At 44.6% G+C, this 23,320-nt stretch overlaps 1 protein-coding gene across 3 annotated transcripts in view; it reads right to left on the reverse strand.

The window, feature by feature from the left end:
- EML1 (echinoderm microtubule associated protein like 1) overlaps positions 1-23,320 on the reverse strand; it is a 228,872-nt gene that overhangs the window by 13,166 nt on the left and 192,386 nt on the right. For all 3 annotated transcript variants that reach the window (XM_011991646.1, XM_011991647.1, XM_011991648.1), the window contains 8 exons: positions 21,866-21,961; positions 20,059-20,193; positions 19,187-19,286; positions 17,729-17,883; positions 15,014-15,139; positions 14,611-14,742; positions 11,462-11,529; positions 8,144-8,232 (listed from right to left, as the gene is read on the reverse strand). In XM_011991646.1, the coding sequence (XP_011847036.1) occupies positions 8,144-8,232; positions 11,462-11,529; positions 14,611-14,742; positions 15,014-15,139; positions 17,729-17,883; positions 19,187-19,286; positions 20,059-20,193; positions 21,866-21,961 (901 nt within the window). The remainder of the gene's footprint in view (positions 1-8,143; positions 8,233-11,461; positions 11,530-14,610; positions 14,743-15,013; positions 15,140-17,728; positions 17,884-19,186; positions 19,287-20,058; positions 20,194-21,865; positions 21,962-23,320) is intronic.

A 23,320-nucleotide genomic window follows, 5' to 3' on the forward strand; every position in this document is an offset into this window, starting at 1 on the left:
GAAAAAGGAAGGAGGGCCTCCTGAGAGAAAGGGCTATAGGTAAAAAATATATACAAGTATCCTGAAACAACTTGTTATACCAGAGAACGAGTATTAAAGGCTCCTGAAGTCATGTCAAAAGGACCCAGGAGCGAACCAGAGTAACTTCCACTGGCCAATGATTGTTCCACCTAATATAATATACTGGAACATAGCAAATATACTTCAATCCATAATGGCACCAAAACTACACCACTACCACCACACCACCACCACCAATACCACCACCGCTACCACCACCACTGTTACTGCCACCACCACTGCCACCACTACCACCACCACTGCTACCACCACCACCATCACCACTGCCACCACAATCTCCACCACCACCACCACCGCTACCACCACCACCGCTACCACTACCACAACCCCCACTATTGCCACCACCACCTCCACCACCACCATCACCAATACCACCACCACCACCACCAGTACCAATATCACCACCACCATGACCACCACAACCACCAGTATCACCACCATCACAACCACCACCACCACCACCACCACCACTGCTGCCGCCACTACCACCACTGCCGCCAGTACCACCACCAGCACCACCACCACCTCCACCTCCACCAATACCACCACCACCACCATCACCACCACCACTAATACTACCATTACCATCACCACTACCAATAGCACCACCACCACCACCACCACCACCACTACCACCACCACCACCACCACCACCACTGATTGGTGACTGTTAGAGGAGCAGAAAGCAAATGCATTATCTCAGAAACTGGACAATAAAGTGAATGAAATCAAGCATTAATCCTGACTTTCCTGTATGAACTCTACAGCTGGGTACCAAAATAGTAGATGAAGGAAAGTTTCTCTTCATAGAAGTACTATATCTAATAAATGAAGAAGAAAAGCTAACAATGGAAATCAATAGTTGGCAACCTTTATGGTTCTTGGCACTGGGTATCAACAGCTGCTAATGTCACAAAAAGTGAGAAAAAGCCATTATGTGCCTCCTAAAGGAAAAATACAGCAATACACATAGAGCTTGAATATGACCAAGCCTCGATATCCAGAAATCACTTTACAGGAAATACAGAGGACAGAGAAACACATGAAACACCACCACAAAGATGCAATCAGCAAAATCCATTGTGGAAAATGCTACAGGACAAATGAGCCAGTTTCATCAACAAATTAATTGTAATAGAGGGAGAGAGAGAACACCTATGGATTAACAGAAACTAATAAGTCATATCAACCAACTATCATTGTGTGGGCCTTTTTTTGCTTCCTGGTTTAAACAAATTCGTTAAAAAAAAGTAAATTGAAAATTTGAACATGCAACTGGTCATCTGATGACATTAAGACATCAATGCTAATTTGGGTTGGGGAGGAGACAATGATATTGTAGTTATATTAAATAAGAGGGCAGGTCTGGTGCTGTGGCTCACGCCTGTAATCCCAGCACTTTGGAAGGCCAAAGATGGGGGTGGATTGCTTGAGCTCAGGAGTTCGAGACCAGCCTGGGAAACATGGCAAAACCTCATCTCTACTAAAAATACAAAAAAATTAGCCAGGTGTGGTGGTGCATGCCTGTAGTCCCACCTACTCGGGAGGCTGAGGTGGGAGGATTGCTTGAGCTTGGGGGTGGAGGATGCAGTGAGCCGAGATCACGCCATTGCACTCCAGCCTGGGTGACAGAGTGAGACTCTGTCTAAAAAAAAAAAAAAAAGGCAGAGCTGGGTGCAGTGGCACATGCCTGTAGTCCCAGCTACTCAAGGGACTGAGGCTGTAGGGTACTATGATCACATCTGTGGGTACCCACTGCACTCCAGCCTGCAACATAGTGAGAACTTCTCTCTAAAAAAAAAAAAACCGTCAGAGCTGGGTGCAGTGGCACATGCCTGTAGTCCCAGCTACTCAAGGGACTGAGGCTGTAGGGTACTATGATCACATCTGTGGGTACCCACTGCACTCCAGCCTGCAACATAGTGAGAACTCATCTCTAACAACAAAAAAGCCATTAAAAAAAAAAAAAACGAGCTGCTGGGGGCGGTGGCTGATGCCTGTAATTGCAGCACTTTGGGAGGCTGAGGCAGCCAGATCACTTGAGGCCAGGAATTTGAGACCAGCCTGGCCAACCTGGCAAAACCCTATCTCTACTAAAAATACAAAAATTAGCCGGGTGTGGTGGCGAAAGCATGTAGTCCCAGCTACTTGGGAGGCTGAGGCAGGAGAATTGCTTGAACCTGGGAGGCAGAGGTTGCAGTGGGCTGACATTGTGCCACTGCATTCCAGCCTGAGCAACAGTGCAAGTCACTATCTCAAAAAAAAAAAAAAAAAAAAAAACTCAAAAAAAACAAAAAATAAGAGGGCAATTCTTCTAGCTGTGGCCAAATGGGAAGGTTGGCCAATCCTCTCCCCATAAAGCAATTATGAAATTCTATAGAACTGACAAAAACAACAATTTCCATACTCTGTAAATTGAACAAAGACATGAAAACCTGAGAAGTGTTTATGTTTGAAAACCTTCTCAACTTCAGGTAAAAACAGGGTGAATCTATCGTGTTCTTCCCCGGGCTGCCCTCACTCCTTCGCAGCAGCTGGGCCAGCACAGGGGTCCTGGCAGGGAAGAGCAGGTTCTGAGGACCACGTGGCTGTTGTAAAGGGGCTTACTCCATATGGAGCCCAGGGAAATAGTAGCACTGGGATGGAAATGACCATCTCTAGGGCAGTTGGGTGGGGAAGGCCAAGGTCTCTGCTCACCTGAGGTTACGGTGATTGTATGGGTGAGTGTATTCCTGGCGGATAGGGAGGCTGGTGCATGCACAGTGGAGGCAGGAAAGGATCCTGGCTATTCAGACACCCTTCCGGCCAATCTGAGTCTGCACATGTGCATAGAGGAGATGTAAAAGGGCAAGTGGAAAGTAAAAGCCAGGCCCACATGGAAACGGCCTGAACTTTGAACATGCCCTTCTACCTGCCCACAGAGCCACTGGCAGAGGACGGAGCCTTACTGGCTTAAGTTATTTGTGCATAACCTCGGCCCAATCATTCATTCAAACTACATGAAGCAAAAATAGAGTTGAAAAGAGAAATTTGGTGGCTCCTGCCTGTAATCCCACTTTGGGAGGCTGAGGCAGGAAGACTGCTTGAGCCCAGGAGTTTCAGTTTAGAGACATGGGAATACCCTGTCTCTAAAAAAATTAGCTGGGTGTGGTGGTGCATGCCTGCAGTCCCAGCTTCTTGGGAGGCTGAAGTGGCAGAATCACTTAAGCCCAAGAGGTCAGGGCTGCAGTGAGCTGTGTTCGTGCTAGTGTACACCAGCCTAGGTGACAGAATGGAAAAAAAAAAAAAAAAAAAGAAGAAGAAGAAGAGAGAAATCTGAATAGACTTGTAAGAAGAAATTGAATTAGTAATTAAAAACCTTCCCACAAAGAAAAGCCCAGATGGTTTCACCAAATTCACATACATTCTGTCAAATATTTAATATAAAACCACCTTTTCACAAACTCTTTCAGAAAACAGAGGAGAGAACACTTCCTAATTTACTCAGGAAGGCTGGTAGCATTCTCATAACTGAGACAGACAAAGATGCCACAAGGAAAGAAAACTATACACCAATATCCCTTAGAAACACGGAGGCAAAAATCCTTAATAGAACACTAGCAAACATATGTAAAAGGGATTATATACCACGATTAAGTGGAATTTATCACAGGAATGTGAAGTTGGTTTAACATCTGAAAATTAATAAATGTAGTGATATTAATAAAATAAGATGAAGGATGAAACCCACATAATAATCCCAACGGATGCAGAAAAAGCATCTGATAAACTCCAATCCCATTCATGCTAAAACCTCCAAACAAATTAGAAATAGAAGGGAACTTTCTCACTATGATAAAGGGCATCTTCATCCCTCAGGATGAAAGACTGAATGCTTTGTCTCCTCAGAAAAACAGAAGAAAATTAATAAAATATAGTGATATTAATATAATATAATAAGACTGAAACTTTCTGTGGTTTCAGCAACCTGTGGTCAGTTGTGGTCTGCAAATATTACGTCTAATACAGTATTCTGAAAGAGAAACCATATTCACATAACTCTTGTTACAATATATTGTTATATTGTTCTACTTTACTATTATTGTCGTTAATCTCTTACTGTACCTGATTTATACATTTAACTTTGCCGTAGGCATGTATGTATAGGAAGAAACAGCACACATAGCGTTTGGTGTTATCCATAGTTTCAGGTACCTGTGGGGGGTCTTGGAAGGTAGCCCCTGTGAATTAGGAGGGACTATTATACTAAAACTAATCAAAGAAGTTTAGAAAGGTCATAGGATATAAGATCTATGTGCAAAATTCAATCCTTTTTTTACATTCAGCCAACCAACTGAAAATAAAATTCAGAAAACAATTCCATTCACAACGGCAGAAAAAAAAAAACAAACTTACTTTGGAATAAATTTAACAAAGGAAGTGCAAGACTTGTACACCAACAACTACAAAGCATTGCTGAGAAAAAGTAAAGACCTAAATAAATGGAGAGACATTCTTTGCTCATGATTAGAAGAGTCACTATTGTCGAGGTGGCAATTTCCCCCATATTGATCTGTAAATTAAACATAATCCCTCTTACAATCCTAACAGGCTTTTCAAAGTTAGAAATTGACAAGTTGGCCTAGTGTGGTGCCTCACACCTCTAATCCCAACACTTTGGGAGGCCGAGGTGAGAGGATCTCTGGAGGCCACGAGTTTGAGACCAGCCTGGGCCACAAAGTAAGACCCTGTGTCTACAAAAAAATTTCAAAAAATAAAATAATAAAAAAAGGCAAGCTGATCCTAAAGTTTATATACAATTTTCCATATAGTAGGAACCTAAAATGGCCAACAAAAACCAATTTGTTGTTTCTGAAAAAAACAACAAATTTGCAGCAATGACATTACTCAATTTGAAAATTTCCTCTAAGGTCATAGTCATCAAGGCTGTGGGTTACTGGCACAAGGATAAACGTAGGTGAAGGGGACAGAACTGAGTATCTGGAAATAAACCTTTACATTTGTGATCAATTGATTTTTGACAAAAGTGTCATTGATAATTCAACAGGGAAAGACTGTGTTTTCAACAAAAAGTGCTGGGACAACTAGATATCTCTATGCAGAGCAAACAGGCTCTTCCCTCTCACCATCCACAAGACACAAGTCTTGTGTACTCTTGTAACTCTTGTGTAATTAACTCAAATGGATCACAGACTCGAATGTGAGGGCTAAAACAACTCTTCTAAAAGAAAGCATACGAGGAAATATTCGTGATATTGGATATAACCCCAAAGGCATGATCCACAAAAGGAAAAATTGATAAACTGAACTTCATCAGAATTAAAAGCTTTTGTGCTTTAAAACACCCTGTTAAGAAAATAAAGGCTGGGCATGGTGGCTCACGCCTATAATCCCAGCAGTTTTGAGAGGCCGAGGCAGGTGGATCACTTGGGCCCAGGAGTTTAAGACCAGCCTGGGCAACATGGTGAAACCCTCTAACAAAAATACAAAAATTAGCCAGGTGTGGTGGTGTGTGCCTGTGTTCCCAGCTACTTGGGAGGCTGAGGTGAGGACTGCTTGGACCTGAGGTCGAGGCTGCAGTGAGCCATGATCGTGCCAGTGCACTCCAGCCTGGGTGACAGAGCGAGACGCTGTTTCAAAAAAAAAAAAAAAAAAAAAAAGAAAGAAAAGATAAGCCATACATTCAGAAAAAATATTTGCAAATCATCTATCCGATAAAAACTGTATATATGGAATACATAAAGAAAACTTACCACTCAACAGTAAGACAAACAGCCCAATTAGAAATTGGCAAAATATCTGAACAGATGTTTCACCGAAGAAAGTATTGGAATGACTAATATGCACATTAAAAAATGCTCAATATCAGTAGTCATTAGGGAAACACCAATTAAAACCACAATGAGATGCCATTATACCCTCTTTAGAATGACTATAATCAAAAAGACAACAACAAGTATTGGGAGGATGTGATGACACTAGAACCCTAGCACACGGCTGGTGAGAATGTAAAACAGGACAGGCAGTCTGGCAGTTTCATAAAGTGTTAAACATAAGTTTACCATACAATTCGTCAATTCCACTCCTAAGAATTTACCCGAGAAATGAAAACAAACACAAAAAGGCATATACATGAATGTTCATAGCATTATTCATAATAATAAAAAACCAGAAACAATCTAAATCCATAAGGCCAGGGTGCAGTGGCTCATGCCTATAATCCTGGCACTTTGGGAGGCTGAGGTGGGTGGATCACCTAAGGTCAGGAGTTTGAGACCAGCCTGGCCAATAAGGTGAAACCCCTCTCTACTAAAAATACAAAAATTAGCCAGGTGTGGTGGCATGCACCTGTAATCCCAGCTACTCGGCAGGCTGAGGCAGAAGAATCGCTTGAACCTGGGAGGCAGAGGTTGCAATGAGGCTCTGTCTCAAAAAAAAAAAAAAAAAAAAATCCATCATTAACTGATGCATGGATAAACAAGATGTAGTATATATCCATAAAACGGAAAACTAGCCAGCAATTAGAAGGAATATACTACTGATATGTGCATAGTAACATGGATTAACCTCAAAAACATGATTCTATGTGAAAGAAGTCAGATGCAACCAACTACATATTGTAGGAATCCATTTATACGACATGTCCAGAAAAAGCAATTTTTGGAAACAGAAAACAGATCAGTAGTTTCCTCGGACCAGGAGTGAGGGTGGAGGTGAACTGCTAACGGGCATGGAGGAAACTTTTTGGGTGATGAAAAGGTTCAAAAACTGGACTGCAATGATGGTTGTTGCATAGCTCCACAAGCGTATAAAGAATCGATGAGTTGTACATTTATAATGGCTCATTATTGTATGTAAATTATTCCTCAATAAAGCTGTTAAAAAGAGTCCTTATCTTTTTGGGATATATACAATTATTAACAGATGAAATGATGAGATGTCTGGGAACCGCTTCAGAATATGGGAGGCGGGCGGTGGGTGGGGCTACAGACAGAGGAAACTGGCTGCGAGCTGATCATCGCTGAAGCTGGCAGATGAATACATGGGGTTCATTATTCTATTCTGTTTAAATGTGTCTATGTTTGAAATTTTCCAAAACACAAGCATAGTGACCCAAAGGAGGGAAAAGAACCCTAAATGCCACAATTATGTGCATGTCTAATTTAAAATTTACTCTGAGGAGGCTTGTGAAATTTTTTCTTTAAAGACACGGACACAGAATCTCAATTCTGTTGGGATTTTAAAGTAGTGGATACAATAGCAAAGACCTGGAATCAACCCAAATGTCCATCAATGGTAGACTGGACGAAGAAAATGCGGTATATATACACCACGGAATACTATGCAGCCATAAAAAGGAAAAAGACCATGTCTTTTGTGGGGATATGGATGGAGCTGGAAGCTGTTATCCTCAGCAAACTAATTCAGGGACACAAAACCAAACACCGCATGTGCTCATTTGTAAGTGGGAGCTGAATGATGAGAACACATGGGCACACTGGGTGGGGAACAACACACACTGGGGCCTGCTGGAGGGTGGTGAGGGGGAGGGAGAGCATGAGGAACAACAGCTAACGGGTGCTGGGCTTAATACATGGGTGATGGGTTTTTTTGGGTTTTTTTTGTTTTTTTTTTTTTGAGACAGAGTCTCGCTCTGTCACCCAGGCTGGAGTGCAGTGGTGTGATCTTGGCTCACTGCAAGCTGCGCCTCCCAGGTTCAGGCCACTCTCCTGCCTCAGCCTCCCAAGTAGCTGGGACTACAGGCGCCCACCACCAAGCCCAACTAATTTTTTCGTATTTTTAGTAGAGACGGGGTTTCACCGTGTTAGCCAGGATGGTCTTGATCTTCTAACCTTGTCATCCACCCGCCTCGGCCTCCCAAAGTGCTGGGATTACAGGCGTGTGCTACTGTGCCCAGCCGGGTGATGGGTTGATCTGTGCATTAAACCACCATGGCACACATTTGCCTATGTAACAAACCAGTACATCCTGCACGTGGACTCCAGAACTTAAAATAAAAGTTGATTAAAAAAATGAAGTAGTGAATGGTTTGGAGTCTAACCTGGTGAGTATCGCATTACAGAGAGCTGTTCATTTCCATCTGTGTGAACGGTGACCAAGTCTTTTGTTTCTGTGTCAAACACAAACCACCTGTTGTCAACATGAGAAAAAGCACAGTAAGTTGTTTAGTGAGAAAATGAAGATTATTACAATAGTGGGATGAATAAAAATTATTAATTATAAAAGCTTAATAAATACTCGAAATTTGCTTAATAAGAAAGCTTGTTCCCAGCTTTTATTCAAAGAAAATTTCCTATAAAAGCATTTTCTAAGAAAGGAACAGTATATTGGCTAGCATTCAAAACTATGCCGTTATCAACACTATGATATGGTTTCTCTGTGTTTGTGCTTTGTCATTTACACATGGAGAGAAAGCTCTGGGCAGGGAAGATGCCAATACCTAGGACCAGGGCATATGGTGAGAGGAAGCAGCGAAGGGCCACCTGCAAGAGCTCACCCAGGTTTCCAGGGCGAAGCAGGACCATGCAGGAGGACGGGGCTGGGACAGCTCCGGGGTGGTGGTGTTCCCAGTGGTGCTGCAGACAGAGCAGGCTGAGAGTACAGGCCTTATGGGGATGCTAGCCTGCAACCAACAGGGCGAAGGAAAGCACAGAGCAAATGGGAGAAATCGGAGTGGAGGACTGGTCTTATAATTTCACCTCGCCGGGCCATTTCCTCAGTGGTGAGATGGGGAGAAGAGCCCAGGTCTACTTTGCAGGCTCAATATGAAAGTCAAATGATAATGGAAGTGGAAGTGCTTTGTATCCTGATAAGCACACAGTACCCATTAAACATGTGTTAACATCAGAATGACTGAACTCTCCTGCCTGTTATATTCTCAGGGGTGGTGGTGAGCCCCCGGTGTTTTACGGATAAATGGAATGCGGGCTCCCTGCTGCTGCAGTTTCTAAGCTGCGTGAGGACATCCCATCAGCAAGTCCACTGCAGAGTGAGTGTCCCTTGTCTTCCACAGGAGCCCCCTAGCCATGCATTGTCAGAGGTCCTGCCCCCCAGAAATGTGGATTTTGCTTCTCAGGGCCGATTTCTTGCATCTTCAACAACCATTTACCTTTAATGTGCTATTTAACCTTAACAGAGGCTGGGGCTGATTAGAACATGGTTTTGAAGTGTCCTGTTAAATCAACAGCATCGGGAGCTAAGCCCAACCTAGGACCTGAATGGCAAGAGGCATAATAGATGAGGGGCTGGATTAGGTGACCCGACCCATCTCCTCCACCACGGGACACTGTGATTCTGAGCACTGTCACCGTGTCCTACACGCACAGTAGGTATGCCGGCATCTGTCAGCCTACTGGGAGGCCAGTCATCAGAAGGTGGGAGCCTGATGACTTAGAAGCTTCAGCTTTCTCAAAGGGAGTCAAATGGGAGGTGGTGTGTGTGTGTGTGTGTGTGTGTCTGTGTGTGAGGATACATAAATGTTTTCATGAAGAATTCTGTTGGATATGTGGAGCCCAAGACTTAAGATATTGTTGCCTATGACCTACAAAGGGCTACCCTTTCTTTACCCATACAGGCTGTGCAGTCACAACAACAGAATCTAAGCGCTACACTTTTTAGAGAGGAAGGGTGGGAGGAAAAATATTTGACTGAAACCACAGTAAATGTATGCAGTACGACGACCAGCATAAAGGTTCAATCAAAACCCGGAAAACAATGACAATAATAACCCCCGCAGTGCCTAACAGGCAGCCCCGGCAGGTGCTCTGCACGCTGTCTCCTTCGATCCTCAGTGCAACACGGCCAGGCAGGGAATATCACCATTTACAGAAAAAGAAACAAATTTGGAGAGCTTATGTAACTGGCTCAAAGACACTGCTGCTGAGTGGCAAAGCTGAGCTGCAAACGCAGATCCACCATCCCGCATGTAGGAGGTGCCAGGTGAATAGGTATTAACTCAATTGGAATATGAGGCTCAGGGTCTGGGCGGTTCCTAAAATTTTGAAAGGGAAGCTAGAAAAAGCATTTATTTTCTATTTTTAATTTTTTTTTAAGAGATGAGGTCTCGCTCTGTGGCCTAGGTGAGGGTACAGTGGTGCAATCATAGTGCAATGCAGCCTCAAACTCCTGATGTTAAGAGATCCTCCTGCCTTAGCCTCCTGAGTAGCTAATACAGGTGTGGATAACCACACCCAGCTCAATTTTATTTTATTTTATTTTATTTTACTTTATTTTATTTATTTATTTTTTGAGGAAGAGTCTTGCTCTGTTGCCCAGGCTGGAGTGCAGTGGCTGGATCTCAGCTCACTGCAAGCTCCGCCTCCCGGGTTCATGCCATTCTCCTGCCTCAGCCTCCCGAATAGCTGGGACTATAGGCGCCCGCCACCACGCCCGGCTAGTTTTTTGTATTTTTTAATAGAGACGGGGTTTCACTGTGTTAGCCAGGATGGTCTCGATCTCCTGACCTTGTGATCCACCCGTCTCGGCCTCCCAAAGTGCTGGGATTACAGGCTTGAGCCACTGCGCCTGGCCTACCCAGCTCAATTTTAAATGTTTTCTAGAGATAGGGTCTTGCTATGTTGCCCAGGCTGGTCTCGAACTCTTAGCCTCACAGGATCTTCCTGCCTAGGCCTCTCAAAGGGTTGGGATTACAGGTGTGAGCCACTGTGCCCAGGAGTAGAAAAAGCATTTTTAAACGCTCAGCACTTTGAAATGTTTTCTTGCTTCATTCCAAAGTCAAGCCTCCTCCCACAGACTAAAGATCAGGGCTTGAGAAGCTCCACAAATCCTCTGACACTGTAGGCAAAATGTGTGTGTGGCTGGGTGTGGTGGCTCATGCCTGTGATCTCAGCACTTTGGAAGACTGAGGTGGGAGGACTATTTGAGCTAGAGTTCAAGACCAGCTTGGGCAACACAGTGAGACCTGCATCTCTACAAAAGACAAAACATTAGTTAAGCATGGCAGTGCACATCTGTAGTCCCAGCTACTTGGGAGGCTGAGGTGGGAGGATCACTTGAGCCCTGGAGGCTGCAGTAGGCTGTGATTGTGCCACTGCACTCCAGTCTGGGTGACAGGGTGAGACCTGTCTCAAAAAACAAACAAGAAAAGTGTGTGTGTGTCTAGTGGAAGTAGAGGGTCCTTTTCCAGGAGAGAGGGTCTACAGCTTTCCTCAGATTTCCCCAAGGCTCAAAATGTAATGGGCCACTGTTTCAAGTTTCTTTTAACTTAATTCTTGGTAAGTCATTAGAAGCTGCGAGCACGCAGCCAAGAGCTGAACAGGGCCTGTTCCTGGGGAAATAGAAGCAACAGGCCTCTTTTCCATAAGCTTTGCAAGCACAAGCCCTGCTGGCATGGACTTACCTCCCAGTGAGTGTTCCGACTGCAACCACAGACCCTGAAGGATGAAAACCAGAAGACTGAGCTGGATCCTAAAATATTTTAAAGGAAGTGTAAATTGATGAACAGATAGAACACTATAGCATAAAACACACACACACACGTGCGCATGCGCACACACACGCTCACACTTCTAATTCCTTAGGGCTATATGGCTCTATCTGAAAAGTCTCTTTTCTAGAGAAAAATGTTTTACTACTTGAATGAATGCCGCATTTCAATAATGATAAATTTCTACCCACCCCCACCCTTTTTTGAGGCAGGATCTCACTCTATCACACAGGCTGGAGTGCAACGGCATGATCATGGCTTATTGCAGCCTTGACCTCCCAGGCACAAGTGATGCTCCTGGCTCAGCTACTGAAGCAGCTGGGACTACAGGTGTGTGCCACCACGCCTGGCTAATTTTTTTATTTTGTAGAGATGGAGGCTCCTATGCTGCCCAGGCTGGTCTCAAACTCCTGGGCTCAAGTGATCCTCCTGCCTCTGCCTCCCAAAGTGCTGGGATTATAGGTGTAAGCTATTGAGCCTGACCTAAATTTCTATCGTTTTAGGATTTTCCCCTTTTTGTCTTATATCCTTTCATATCTACAGTAATCTGATGGAAGACAGGTAAATGCCCTTCTACAACGTCAGTTTATAGAACCAAGCCCCTTCAGTTGACTCCCTGTGCTGAGTGGTAAGCTCATCGAATAGTGTGCTTGATTGGTCTGGAAAGACAACCACAGCACCCAACTCTACGACACAGAGACTGGGTGAGTGTCCACTGGGTGCAAAACACTATGGAGGCCTGGAAGGATCACGAGATGAGCGAGGCATATTCTAGGTTTTGAGCCAGTGGAACACACTCACAGTCATCAGTAACTCGGATACAAGATGGAATGATCCATGAAAGAGACACAATTCAAGGTGCTGTGGAATCACAGGGGAGGGAGGGATGAGGTGACACTGGGAAGCTGGGCCAAGGCTTTGCGGTGCAGATGACTGGACTTGGGCCTCCCAGGAGAGGAAGAATTACCACTGGTGAAGGTGAGATGTGGCCACTCCAGTCGTTTTTTGGACCACGGTGAAGGGGGCAACAATGCAATAAAAGCAATGGAAGCAACACAGCTCTGGGCATATTTGAGGAATGGCAGGTAGGTCAATGGGCTTACAGCACAGAGTATATGACACTAGTGATGTCACTGCCACGGTAAGGACTTGGATCACTAGGAAATAAGAACACTTTGAATGGCCTTGTCCTTTCAATAAAAAGAGTGACACGATTGCATGTGTGTTTTAGATAGAAGGGCACTTGGCAGCAGTGTTTAGGATGAAGAGAGAAGAGATTAAGGAAATCGGGAAGAAAAGTAGCAGTGGTAGTGAAAATAGGAGGCCCTGAGATCCACCAGATAATCTAAAAAAACCAAGAGAAAGAAACTTAATATATGATTACATTATTTCAGTGCTTTCTTTCTATAGTAGGAGCTGTAGTTAAGCTCAGAGCCGCCACTAATATACAAATAGAAATCATGTTCACTCGAAGTTCTACCATTTACAAAGCACTTCTGTCTGTGTCATTCATTTGGGCCTCGTAACAATTTTGAGATGTGGACACTGAGTTACAGATGTCCAAGCCACAAGACCAGTAGGCAGAGGAGCTAGAACTTCATTGCAGTTCTCTGGCTTCCAGTTTGAAGCTCTGACCCTTATGTTAGGCTAGATGATTAACAGACTGGTAAAGGAGCCGTCATTGCCTTCAGCCCTCCGGGACCACTAGGGCATAGATAGAACACATAACACTGTTTCCTTTAGCCTCTTCCTGCCATCGCGGGTCACGTCTGCTTTCTGGAGTGGTAGTGCCTGCCCCTTGGGCCCCTCCACCTCACGGCTCAGCTGGCCACCAGTGACCAGCACCCCTTCCGTGAAAATGAAGGGAAGGAGCTGAAACTTGGACCTAGCACCTGGGACATGCCAGTAACTCCATGGGGGATGAAAGGATGATGTGTTGGTTTACAGAAGGGTTATTTCCTCTGTGCAATGGGATTGCACAGATCATTAGGGCACCGGCAACAGAGAACGAGCTTCTGATTCGCTACAGTGTAATGCAGTGGAAAGAACCAGAGTTTAGGAGTCAGACTGAGCTGGGTCCTAACACTGACTAGGTCACTCACTAACTTAGTGACCTTGGCAAGTTATTTAACTTCTCTACACCTCAATTTCCTAATCAATAAAACCAGAGTTAAAAAAACCTCTTCAACCTGCAGAGCTGCTACAGGGATTAACGAAAATACACGCACGGTGCTTGGCATGCAAACAGTCAGTGCTCAAGTAATACATGTGGGGAAAGGGCATTTCAACACTCTGACAGGTCATCAGAGTTTCTTTTGCCAAATTCACAGAGATGTTGACTTTTTTTTTTTTTTTTTTGAGACAGAGTTTCGCTGTTGTTGTCCAGGCTGGAGTGCAATGGTGCGATCTCGGCTCACTGCCTCCCGGGTTCAAGCTATTCTCCTGCCTCAGCCTCCCAAGTAGCTGGGGCTACAGGCATGCAGCACCATGCCCGGCTAATTTTGTATTTTTAGTAGAGACGGGGTTTCTCCATGTTGGTCAGGCTGGTCTCGAGCTCCCAACCTCAGGTGATCCGCCTGCCTTGGCCTCCCAAAGTGCTGGGATTATAGGTGTGAGCCACCGTGCCCAGCTGACTTTCAAATGAAAGTTCACTTTACCATCAAACTCAAAATGTAGAGATATATTCAATCGTGTGTTTAGTACAGCTTGTAAATTCCTATTCAGAGGGTACACTGTAAATGGAATGCAGGCTCATAACAAGGATTTTTTAGCTCTTAAGATGGCTGAGAGACTGTACTCGGAAAATCTGACAATGAACTTGGAAAGAACAATTTGCTGTCAGAAAATTTCAACAGTAAACTTCAAAAGTACATGGCTGAGGCCACTTGAGGCAATGTTAAAAGTAACACTGTTAAATGCAATTGCAATGTTAAGGCAACTCTAAATAGATACATAACATCTGCTTTGGGACAACTTTATATCACTGTTGATTTCATGCAAAAAATAAACATGTTCCAGATGAATTTCTGTAAGAAAAATGGAAATGTAATGTGCATGTTTACCTCTATTATTTTGTCCCAGACGGGACGGTGACCCACAGCGTCCCAGAGAGTGGCATGCTTGTCATGCCCACAGGTCAAGAACTGAGGTTTTGAGGCATGGATGGCCAGTCCCCAGAGCTCATCAGTGTGACCCTACAAAGAATCAAGACAAACAGAAGCTCTCTGAGATACTACAGTCTGCCCTCAGGAGCCGAAGCGATGATAAACTGAGGCTTCAGGCTGACTTCATAATTGCTCTCAACAGTTTCTCTCCTCCCATCGCCAGCAGCCACTGACACTCTGGGGTGGAGGAAGGTTATTGTAGTATAAAGCACAGTAATGAGCAACTGTTTGTAATGCTTGATTAGAGTCTGATATAATGCAAAGTGAGAGTGTTTGCTGGGCCTGCTGAGCGGGATCGTACCTGAGTAATGGGTGTGAAGTCCCCTGACAGAGTGCCCTGCAGGACAAAGTTTCGAGTTGTGCCAATCAGGATCACATCACCTTTCCCCTCGGCCACTGTACGTATTGGACCAAACTGCTCTGGAATCTGCATTGAAAAGTCGTATGAAAAGAAAAGATGTACAATTTCATTCAGTTGTTAGCTCGGTCATTCAAAACACTTATTTATCATGATAGTCCCTATAACAGTTTTATATACACATATGTATATACATATAATGTACATTCAAATATATATGTTGTATACACATATATACAGAGAGTTTCACATAGACACCACAGCTGGCCAGGCACGGTGGCTCACGCCTGTAATCCAGCACATTGGGAGGCTGAGGCAGGTGGATCACCTGAGGTCAGGAGTTAGAGACCAGCCTGGCCAACATGCTGAAACCTGTCTCTAGTAAAAATACAAAAATTAGCTGGGCGTGGCGGTGGGTGGCTGTAATCCCAGCTCCTTGGGAGGCTGAGGCAGGAGAATCACTTGAACCTAGGAGGTGGAGGTTGCAGTGAGCTGAGATGACGTCACTACACTCCAGCCTGGGTGACAAGAGAGAAACTCCATCTCAAAAAAACAGATACCACAGCCAACTGCTGAGTGAGTGATCAAAACCCTAAGCCCTACTTTTAAACTACAAACATTTTACATATCTTTATATATCTTAGAAGCATAAGCAAGAACAAGGTTAAGAAAAAGCATTTTCCTCAACAAAATTTAAAAATAAGGAATGCTACTGGTAAGTTTTCTCTTTACTTTTTATAATTTCTGATAGCAACAGTAGATACAATTCAGAAAATAAAAAATAATATAGGCCAGGCGGGGTAGCTCACTCTGTAATCCCAGCACTTTGGGGGGCCGAGGTGGGGGGAATGCTTGAGCCCAGGAGTTCCAGACCAGCCTGGGCAATATAGCGACACTCCATTTCTACAAAAAATACAAAACAAATTAGCTGGGTATGGTGGTGCGTGTAGTCCCAGCTACTCAGGAGGCTGAAGTGGGAGAATCACTTGAGCCTGGGAGGCAGATGCTGAAGATCACGCCATTGCACTCCAGCCTGGGTAACACAGCTAGACCCTGTCTCAAAATAATAATAATAATAATAATAATAATAATAATAATAATAATGTAACACTGCCATAACACAATTTAAAATGGTAAATTCTTTGGCAATGTCACTCTGTTCAGTTTAAAGATCAATATAAACATATGGAATAATCTAAATGTTAACAGAAAGAATTGCAAAACACAGGCATTAAGAACAATTTGCTATAATAAAGAAACAAAGTTCTTGTACTATAAAAAGAACAAACGCTGCAGCTTGACCCTGGCAGGTTGCTGTTAGGCTTTCCTGTTCCAGGATAGAAGCGGCCTCCCCTCACACATTCTCCAGTGTGGTTTGTTAGCACAGATTTGAGTCAAGTTCATGATGACCCATGCTAATGAGGAGGAACCAGATACTAACAAACAGTGAATAGCTTTAATGAAATTAAATGGGGCTTTGGAGCTTTCTTTACAGTTGTATATGACATGGGCATGTCTATGACTCTAGCAATTCACAATATATTCAACTAAACGCTGGTCAAATCTTACTAATAAAAATGTTCTCACAACAGAATCTCCATGCAAGGGGAAGTGATTTCCAAAGCTCAGATGAAGAACTTCCTTTATTAAGGGAAATACTCAACAGAACTAAATTTTCACACTGCCAGAGGGTGGTGCCATATTGCTCTGTGATGTAAAATATAAGTGTTTTGTGTGTATCTGGGTTCAAAGTCCTACAGTCTGTCCATTCTAAGCTAGGGATGAAAAGCATCACTCTTCAGAATGAGGCCAATTTTGCAGTGTCTGCTCACAATTTCCTGGAATTGGGGGAGAAAATTCACTGAGTGGGTAGAAGGAAAATTAAATATCTTGCCTCTGGTGCCTACTGGAATGCAGGGCTGCCAAGTAGATAATGGGGAGGTACACTGGGTATCAAAAGGAGTCACAGCCCTAGGGAGCACGCTGGCACTTAGGTGAGTGCCATGTACAAAGTAGATACTCAACAAATACTAGTTCACTCAATGTAATAATGTCTCCAAAATAACATGTTAGAAATTAAAAGTTAAAGGAGGCTGGGCGTGGTGGCTCACGCTTGTAATCCAGCACTTTGGGAGGCTGAGGTGGGAGGATCGCTTGAGCTCAGGAGTTCCAAACCAGCCTGGGCAACATCTCTAAAAAATTACAAAAATTAGCCAGGTGTGGTGGTGTGTGTCTGTAGTTCCAGCTGCTTGGGAGGCTGAGGTGGAGGATCGCTTGAGCCCAGGAGGCAGAGGTTGCAGTAAACTGTGATCACACCACTGCACTCCAGCCTGGGTGACAGAGCCAGACCCTGCCCTCAAAAAAAAAAAAAAAAAAAAAGAGAAGACAGATTTTTATAATAAAGCAAAATGTGGGTAACAGTCCTTTGGAAAATTGAGAATAAAAATATTCTAAATATGAAGTGTGTTACAACCTCAACCTAATTCTATTTCATTAGTTATATTTAACCTGCCTCCAGGATTTTAATAAAATACATTGCTCCCATATCATGTGATTTCATCTAAACAATTTTCAAAACTGTAAGCTACAGATTTCAAACTAATAAAGGATAATAGTTTAGGTTAAAAACAAATTTTAGCAGTAGCCTTGATGACTTACCTCTGTTTTACGAAGTTTTTGATAGTTCCCGCTCCAAGAAATGAGCTTTCGGTCTTTCCCACCTCCCGACACCAGTGTGCCATCTCTTAACATACAAAGTGCAAAAATGCCACCCTCATGGGCCCCTTGAACTGCATAGCTTATTCGATTCGTACCTAAACACACCAAGAAAACCATCATTAGCACATTGTCAAAAGGCTGCCTCTGCCCATTTTCTAATCTTATCTGACTTTGGTTTTAAAAGGCAATGTTGTCCGTGAGCACATCATTGCAATATGAATCTATGAAGGATCCAATTTCTAGACATTTGCAGAGCACCAGACAAGTATGAAATGGGTTACTTTAGAATGAAGGAAAATATGCATTGTTGAATATGCATTCTCATGGCTGAGAATGTGGGCTCTGAGTTTAGATCCCTGTTCTCTAGTGAGCTGTTTCTCTGGACAAATTGCTTAGTTACTCTACCCTCAGATCCCCCTTGGTGGAATGGGGCTGCTGCTTACCCTGCAGGATTGTTCTAAGGATTAAGTGAACAGTGGATAAGACACCTAGCGCCAAGAGCAGCAGGGATACTGGAAACGTCACCACATGCTTCTGAAATTGCATTTACAAGTCCGTCTCCACCTTCAGCCCCAACTCAAAGATCCTTGAGAAAAGGGATGGTGGATTTTCCCTTTTTTCCTGTCACAGGGTAAGTGCTCATAAATGCTCATTGGACATAACTGGACGCATGCTTTCTGAGTGATGCATCTCCCTTAGCAAACTTTGCTCAAGGACAGCAGGGGATTTGGGTCTGACTTAGTTGTATGTTCACAGTTAGCACATAATTAGCTTTCAATAAATGTCTGCCAAATGCTATATAAATCAGGATAATTACTTAAATATTTTACAGACCTATAAGTAGTCATTAATTTCATCATTATAATCTGTCAGTGGATTTCCTAATAAAGCTATTTAATTCCATCATAATAGCTTGGGCTTAAAGAGCCTTTCAGAATGCTATAAAGGTCAGTAACTCTTACTATTCTGTGCTTTTTCTCTGTTCTAGTTCTATGGTTTCAGGTTACATATGCACACATGTATGTGTGTGTCTCTGTAACTTGAAATTTAATCCTACTCCTGTACATTGTATTAATAGACAATTCTTTTTTTTTTTTTTTTTTGAGACGGAGTCTCGCTCTGTCGCCCAGGCTGGAGTGCAGTGGCGCGATCTCGGCTCACCGCAAGCTCCACCTCCCGGGTTCACGCCATTCTCCCGCCTCAGCCTCCGAGTAGCTGGGACTACAGGCGCCCGCCACCACGCCCGGCTAGTTTTTTGTATTTTTAGTAGAGATGGGGTTTCACCATGTTAGCCAGGATGGTCTCGATCTCCTGACCTCGTGATCCATAAAGCACTCATGTTTGATCTCTTACAACATTACCAAAAACCATTGGTTTTTGGGAACTATCACTTATTACCTTTTCCCCATACTAAGATGTTGCCACTCGAATCTCCAGTAATGGTGTCACCATTTTCAGAGAAAGTCACACAGAGGACAAACTTTGGCTTTTCTTGTTTCTGTAGAATGTGGCAAAAAAATTATATATATATATATTTAATCCATACAACATATATATATTCCAGACAACCTTTCATTTGTACTAATAACATCTAGATTCGCAGTGGTCCCAAGCTGGACAGTGTCACCTTCTGTAACCACTGTGCACACCTTGCATTTCTGTCCATCAGCAGAAGTTACATAACTTCTGCTGTGAGATTAACTGCTCTAAGACAAAGTGATTTCTAGCAACTCCAAGTGGCTGGGGAATCATAAAGCTGCAGATAGCAAATGGAGAAGGGTACTGGCCAGGGAGAAGGGTGGGGCTATGCTGTCAGCCTAAAGGGCAGGGCCCGAGCACCAGAATAAAGGGGTCCTCGAAACGAGCTTCAGGGAGGTGGTGGCAGATGGACCCCTGGGAAGAGGTGCTGCCCCCTGGTGCTCTCACAGCCCCACAACATCCAGACAAAAGGCACAGGAAGTCTCTCTCATCCTTTGCAAAGGCAGGTTGCCTGCCTCCTGATGACTTCATCGCCCGATACTCTCTGCAACCAGTGCCACTGTGGGAGGCCTGGTGCTCCCCGGGTCCAGGTCCTTCCCTGCCCTCCACCTAGGCTTGCCCTGTCTTTTTCTTCACTACATTACCAGTGTTACTTACCAGGTGTGACGTGCTCCCCAACTATGTGAGGGATCCCAAGGGATCGTGTTGAGCACCACAGCCCCCAGAAAGATGCATCTAGCCAATCACAAATACCAGAGAAAAATAAAACAAAAATCATAATTTAACTTTACCTCGAATAATCCTTGCTTCTTATTAAGGGAGCTTCCTTCTAGTGTCCAAAAGTAGAGATGTGATTTTCCACAGGTAACTATGATGTTGGTGTCCGTGGGGTGGAAATCCGCAGCAAACACAGCTTCATTAGAGCACTATAGGAAAAACAGGGACTCGGATGCCTCACATCTCTTAAAACACGTAAGACACATGTAGGAAAACAAGTAAAATCTGAGCCACAAATAAATAAGAAATTCAAGGCAAGCACAATGCCTATGATTTCCCCCATTGAATCCATCTTGCTATAAACACCAAGCGTATGCTGGTGCAGGCCTTAATGCCTCCTCCTTGTCTGTCTCCCCCACTTGACAATGAGTCCTTGAGGACAGGAAGCACCCAGGAGTCCTCTGTCTAGGCCAGGGCCTCTCCCAGGGCCAGGCATAGAGCAGGCATGCAGCATGCTTTGCTGAGGAGGGAGTTAGGACCAGAGGGACTTCAGAACTGCAAGCGTTTGCTCTCACCTGCCTGCAAGCGTTTGCTCTCACCTGCCTGCAAGCGTTTGCTCTCATCTGCTAGTCATGGGTTCCCAGTCTGGCTGATCAAATGGAATCACCAGAAATGGTAAAATGCAGATCTCTAGGCTTCGCCCCCTATCTAGTAAATGTAATTTCCAGGGAGGGCCCTGGAATGGATTTTACAAAGGTCCATTGTTCCTGGCTGACTCTGGCTGCCCGTTTCCCCAGGGAGTCTCTCCTGCGTCTGACTCCTGGAACACTGCCTGTGGCTCAGGGACCCAGCCTGGGGTCCCATGGAGTAGATCTAGCTCTTCGGGTGTCACCTCCACCACCCTCAGCCCACACCCTAACTTCCAAGACCCGCACCTTGGCCTGTTGGATTGGGCTCTGATCACTGCTTCTATTTAATAATGCAGTTACACATTCTTGAGCCTGGATAATGACCTACCTGTGATGCCTTCTAACCTAGCAACATAGCAAGAAGAACTTAAACACCTGCCTAGAATATCAGAAGGTGGGGCTAGCGCATGAACACAGGTGTCAGGGAAGAGGCCTGGTCAGAATATAAGGTCTGCCTCCCAGACACGTAGCAGAGAAAGTTAGGTGAGTAAGGTTATCTAAGGTTGATAGATGCAAAGATGAGAAATCTGAATTCAATTCTATAAAAATAGGGATCCAATAGAAAATAGAAATAGAAAAAGGTCAGAAAGTCAAGGCAAGGGAATTTGACATATTGTGCAAAATGGATTAGAGGCAGTCAAAGAAGTCCCAAGGGGCCCCTCTCAGGAGGAATCCTGTTGGGAAGGATTTGGGGTTTAGCTCGGGGCTCCCGCTGGTCTTTCCTGAGTCTGTTCCACTTTGGAGGCGCCCCTGTGCTGGTGGCCCCCGCCCACACCCGCCCTTCCCGCAGCTGCAGGTGCCTGGGCAGCGAGTGCACCTTTACACCTGAGCGCATTTCCGGGCCTCCACGCGCCGTGCGAGCACACGGCAGGCGCTCGGGGTGTGTCAAGCAAATGAAAGAAACAGCCAGAAAATACATGACTGGATGAATTAAAAGGGTAGTGGCTATGAAATGAGGAAGAGAAGAATCTTACAGACATGGTGAAAAAAGGAAAAACCCTAACAGGACCTGGGGTCAAAGTCTCATGATGGGAGAGGAACTGGGGACAAAGGATTCTAAGGCGAAGGCGTCATACCCAAGGGCTGGGGCAGGAATGGGCCCTGGAGCCCGCTGAAAGGGGGCTACCACTGTGCCAGGGCGGCTCGGAATGGGAAAACATTAATGCAGCCCAAAAAAGGCTCGGAGTATGACCTTCACATCCGCCAGTTTTTCTTCTTTCTGCCAGTCCCATACAGAGAGCACATGGTCGTTGGAGTCATCCACAGCACAGAGATTGGTTCCTCCATTCTAAAAGAAAGTTATTCACAGGAAGACTATATCTGAGAATCAAGTGCGTTGAACATGATTAAAAATAAACATCAAATTTTATTTTTAATAAAGAGTCCGCTACATTGTAGTTAAAGAATACTCATCCATTGCTTCTGAGACCTGCTTTCTTTCTCTCTCCCTTCCTTTCTTCCTTCCTCCCTCCTTCCCTCCCTTCTTCCCTCTCTCTCTCTCTCTTTCTCTTTCTTTCTTCTCTCTCTCTCTCTGTCTTTCTTTTTCTGGAGACAGTATTTTCCTCTGTCACCCAGGTCAGAGTGCAGTGGTGCAATCATGGCTCTCTGCACCCTTGACCTCCCAGGCTCAAGCAATCCTCCTACCCCAGCCTCCCATGTAGCTGGAACCGTGGTGTGTACCAGCACTCCCAGATAATTTTTATTATTATTATTTGTAGAGATGGAATCTCCCTATGTTGCCCAGGCTGGTCACAAACTCCTGGGTTCAAGCAATCCTACTACTTCAGACTCCTAAAGTGTTGGCCACTGTGCCTGACCAAGCCACTGTGCCCAGCCAAGACATGCTTTCTTGACCAGACAGAAAGAGCAGGTAAATGAAGGGGAGTGAAGAAACAGGAGTTGGGGAACAGAGGGGCCAGGGCGGTGTCTCTTCACCACTGGGTTGCATGAAAACAAGAGACCCTCCTAGAGCAGACAGTGCCCGCAGCAGGCGTGGCACAGGGGCTGTTAGCAGCAGGCGTGGCACAGGGGCTGTTAGCAGCTGTGAACGTGGCTGCTGCAGGGCTGCACAAGGCCTCGGCTCTGGAAGCCTGAGTACACGGGGGTCTTTTCATGTGAGCACGTGCACATGTATGTGAATACGGGTTTCTGAAGTGGTTGAAGTGGTTTAAAAGAGTGTGGGGTGGGTCTGCTGAACCAGCATGTCCTAAGGAAGCCTGGAAGACCACAAGGCCCTGTCCAATCCCTGCGTGCGGCCAGGCTGCCTGCCAGCCACGTTGGGCTTGACAGAGGCGTTTGAACCAGAGCAAGTCTATCTTTAATGGGGGCTGGGTAAAATAAGGCTGAGACCTACTGGGCTGCATTCCCAGATGGTTAGGCATTCTAGGTCAAAGAATGAGATAGGAGGTTGGCACAAGACACAGGTTATAAAGACCTTGCTGATAAAACAGCTTGCAATAAAGAAGCCGGCTAAATCCCACCAAAACCAAGATGGCAACAAGAGTGACTTCTGGTCGTCCTCACTGCTACACTCCCACCAGCACCATGACAGTTTATAAATGTCATGGTAACCTCAGGAAGTTAACCTATATGCTCTAAAAAGGGGAGGCATCAATAATCCATCCCTCGTTTAGCACATCATCAAGAA

The sequence above is a fragment of the Mandrillus leucophaeus genome, unplaced genomic scaffold (genome assembly GCF_000951045.1).
Source record: "Mandrillus leucophaeus isolate KB7577 unplaced genomic scaffold, Mleu.le_1.0 Scaffold4, whole genome shotgun sequence".
In the NCBI taxonomy this organism is placed as follows: Eukaryota; Metazoa; Chordata; class Mammalia; order Primates; family Cercopithecidae; genus Mandrillus; species Mandrillus leucophaeus.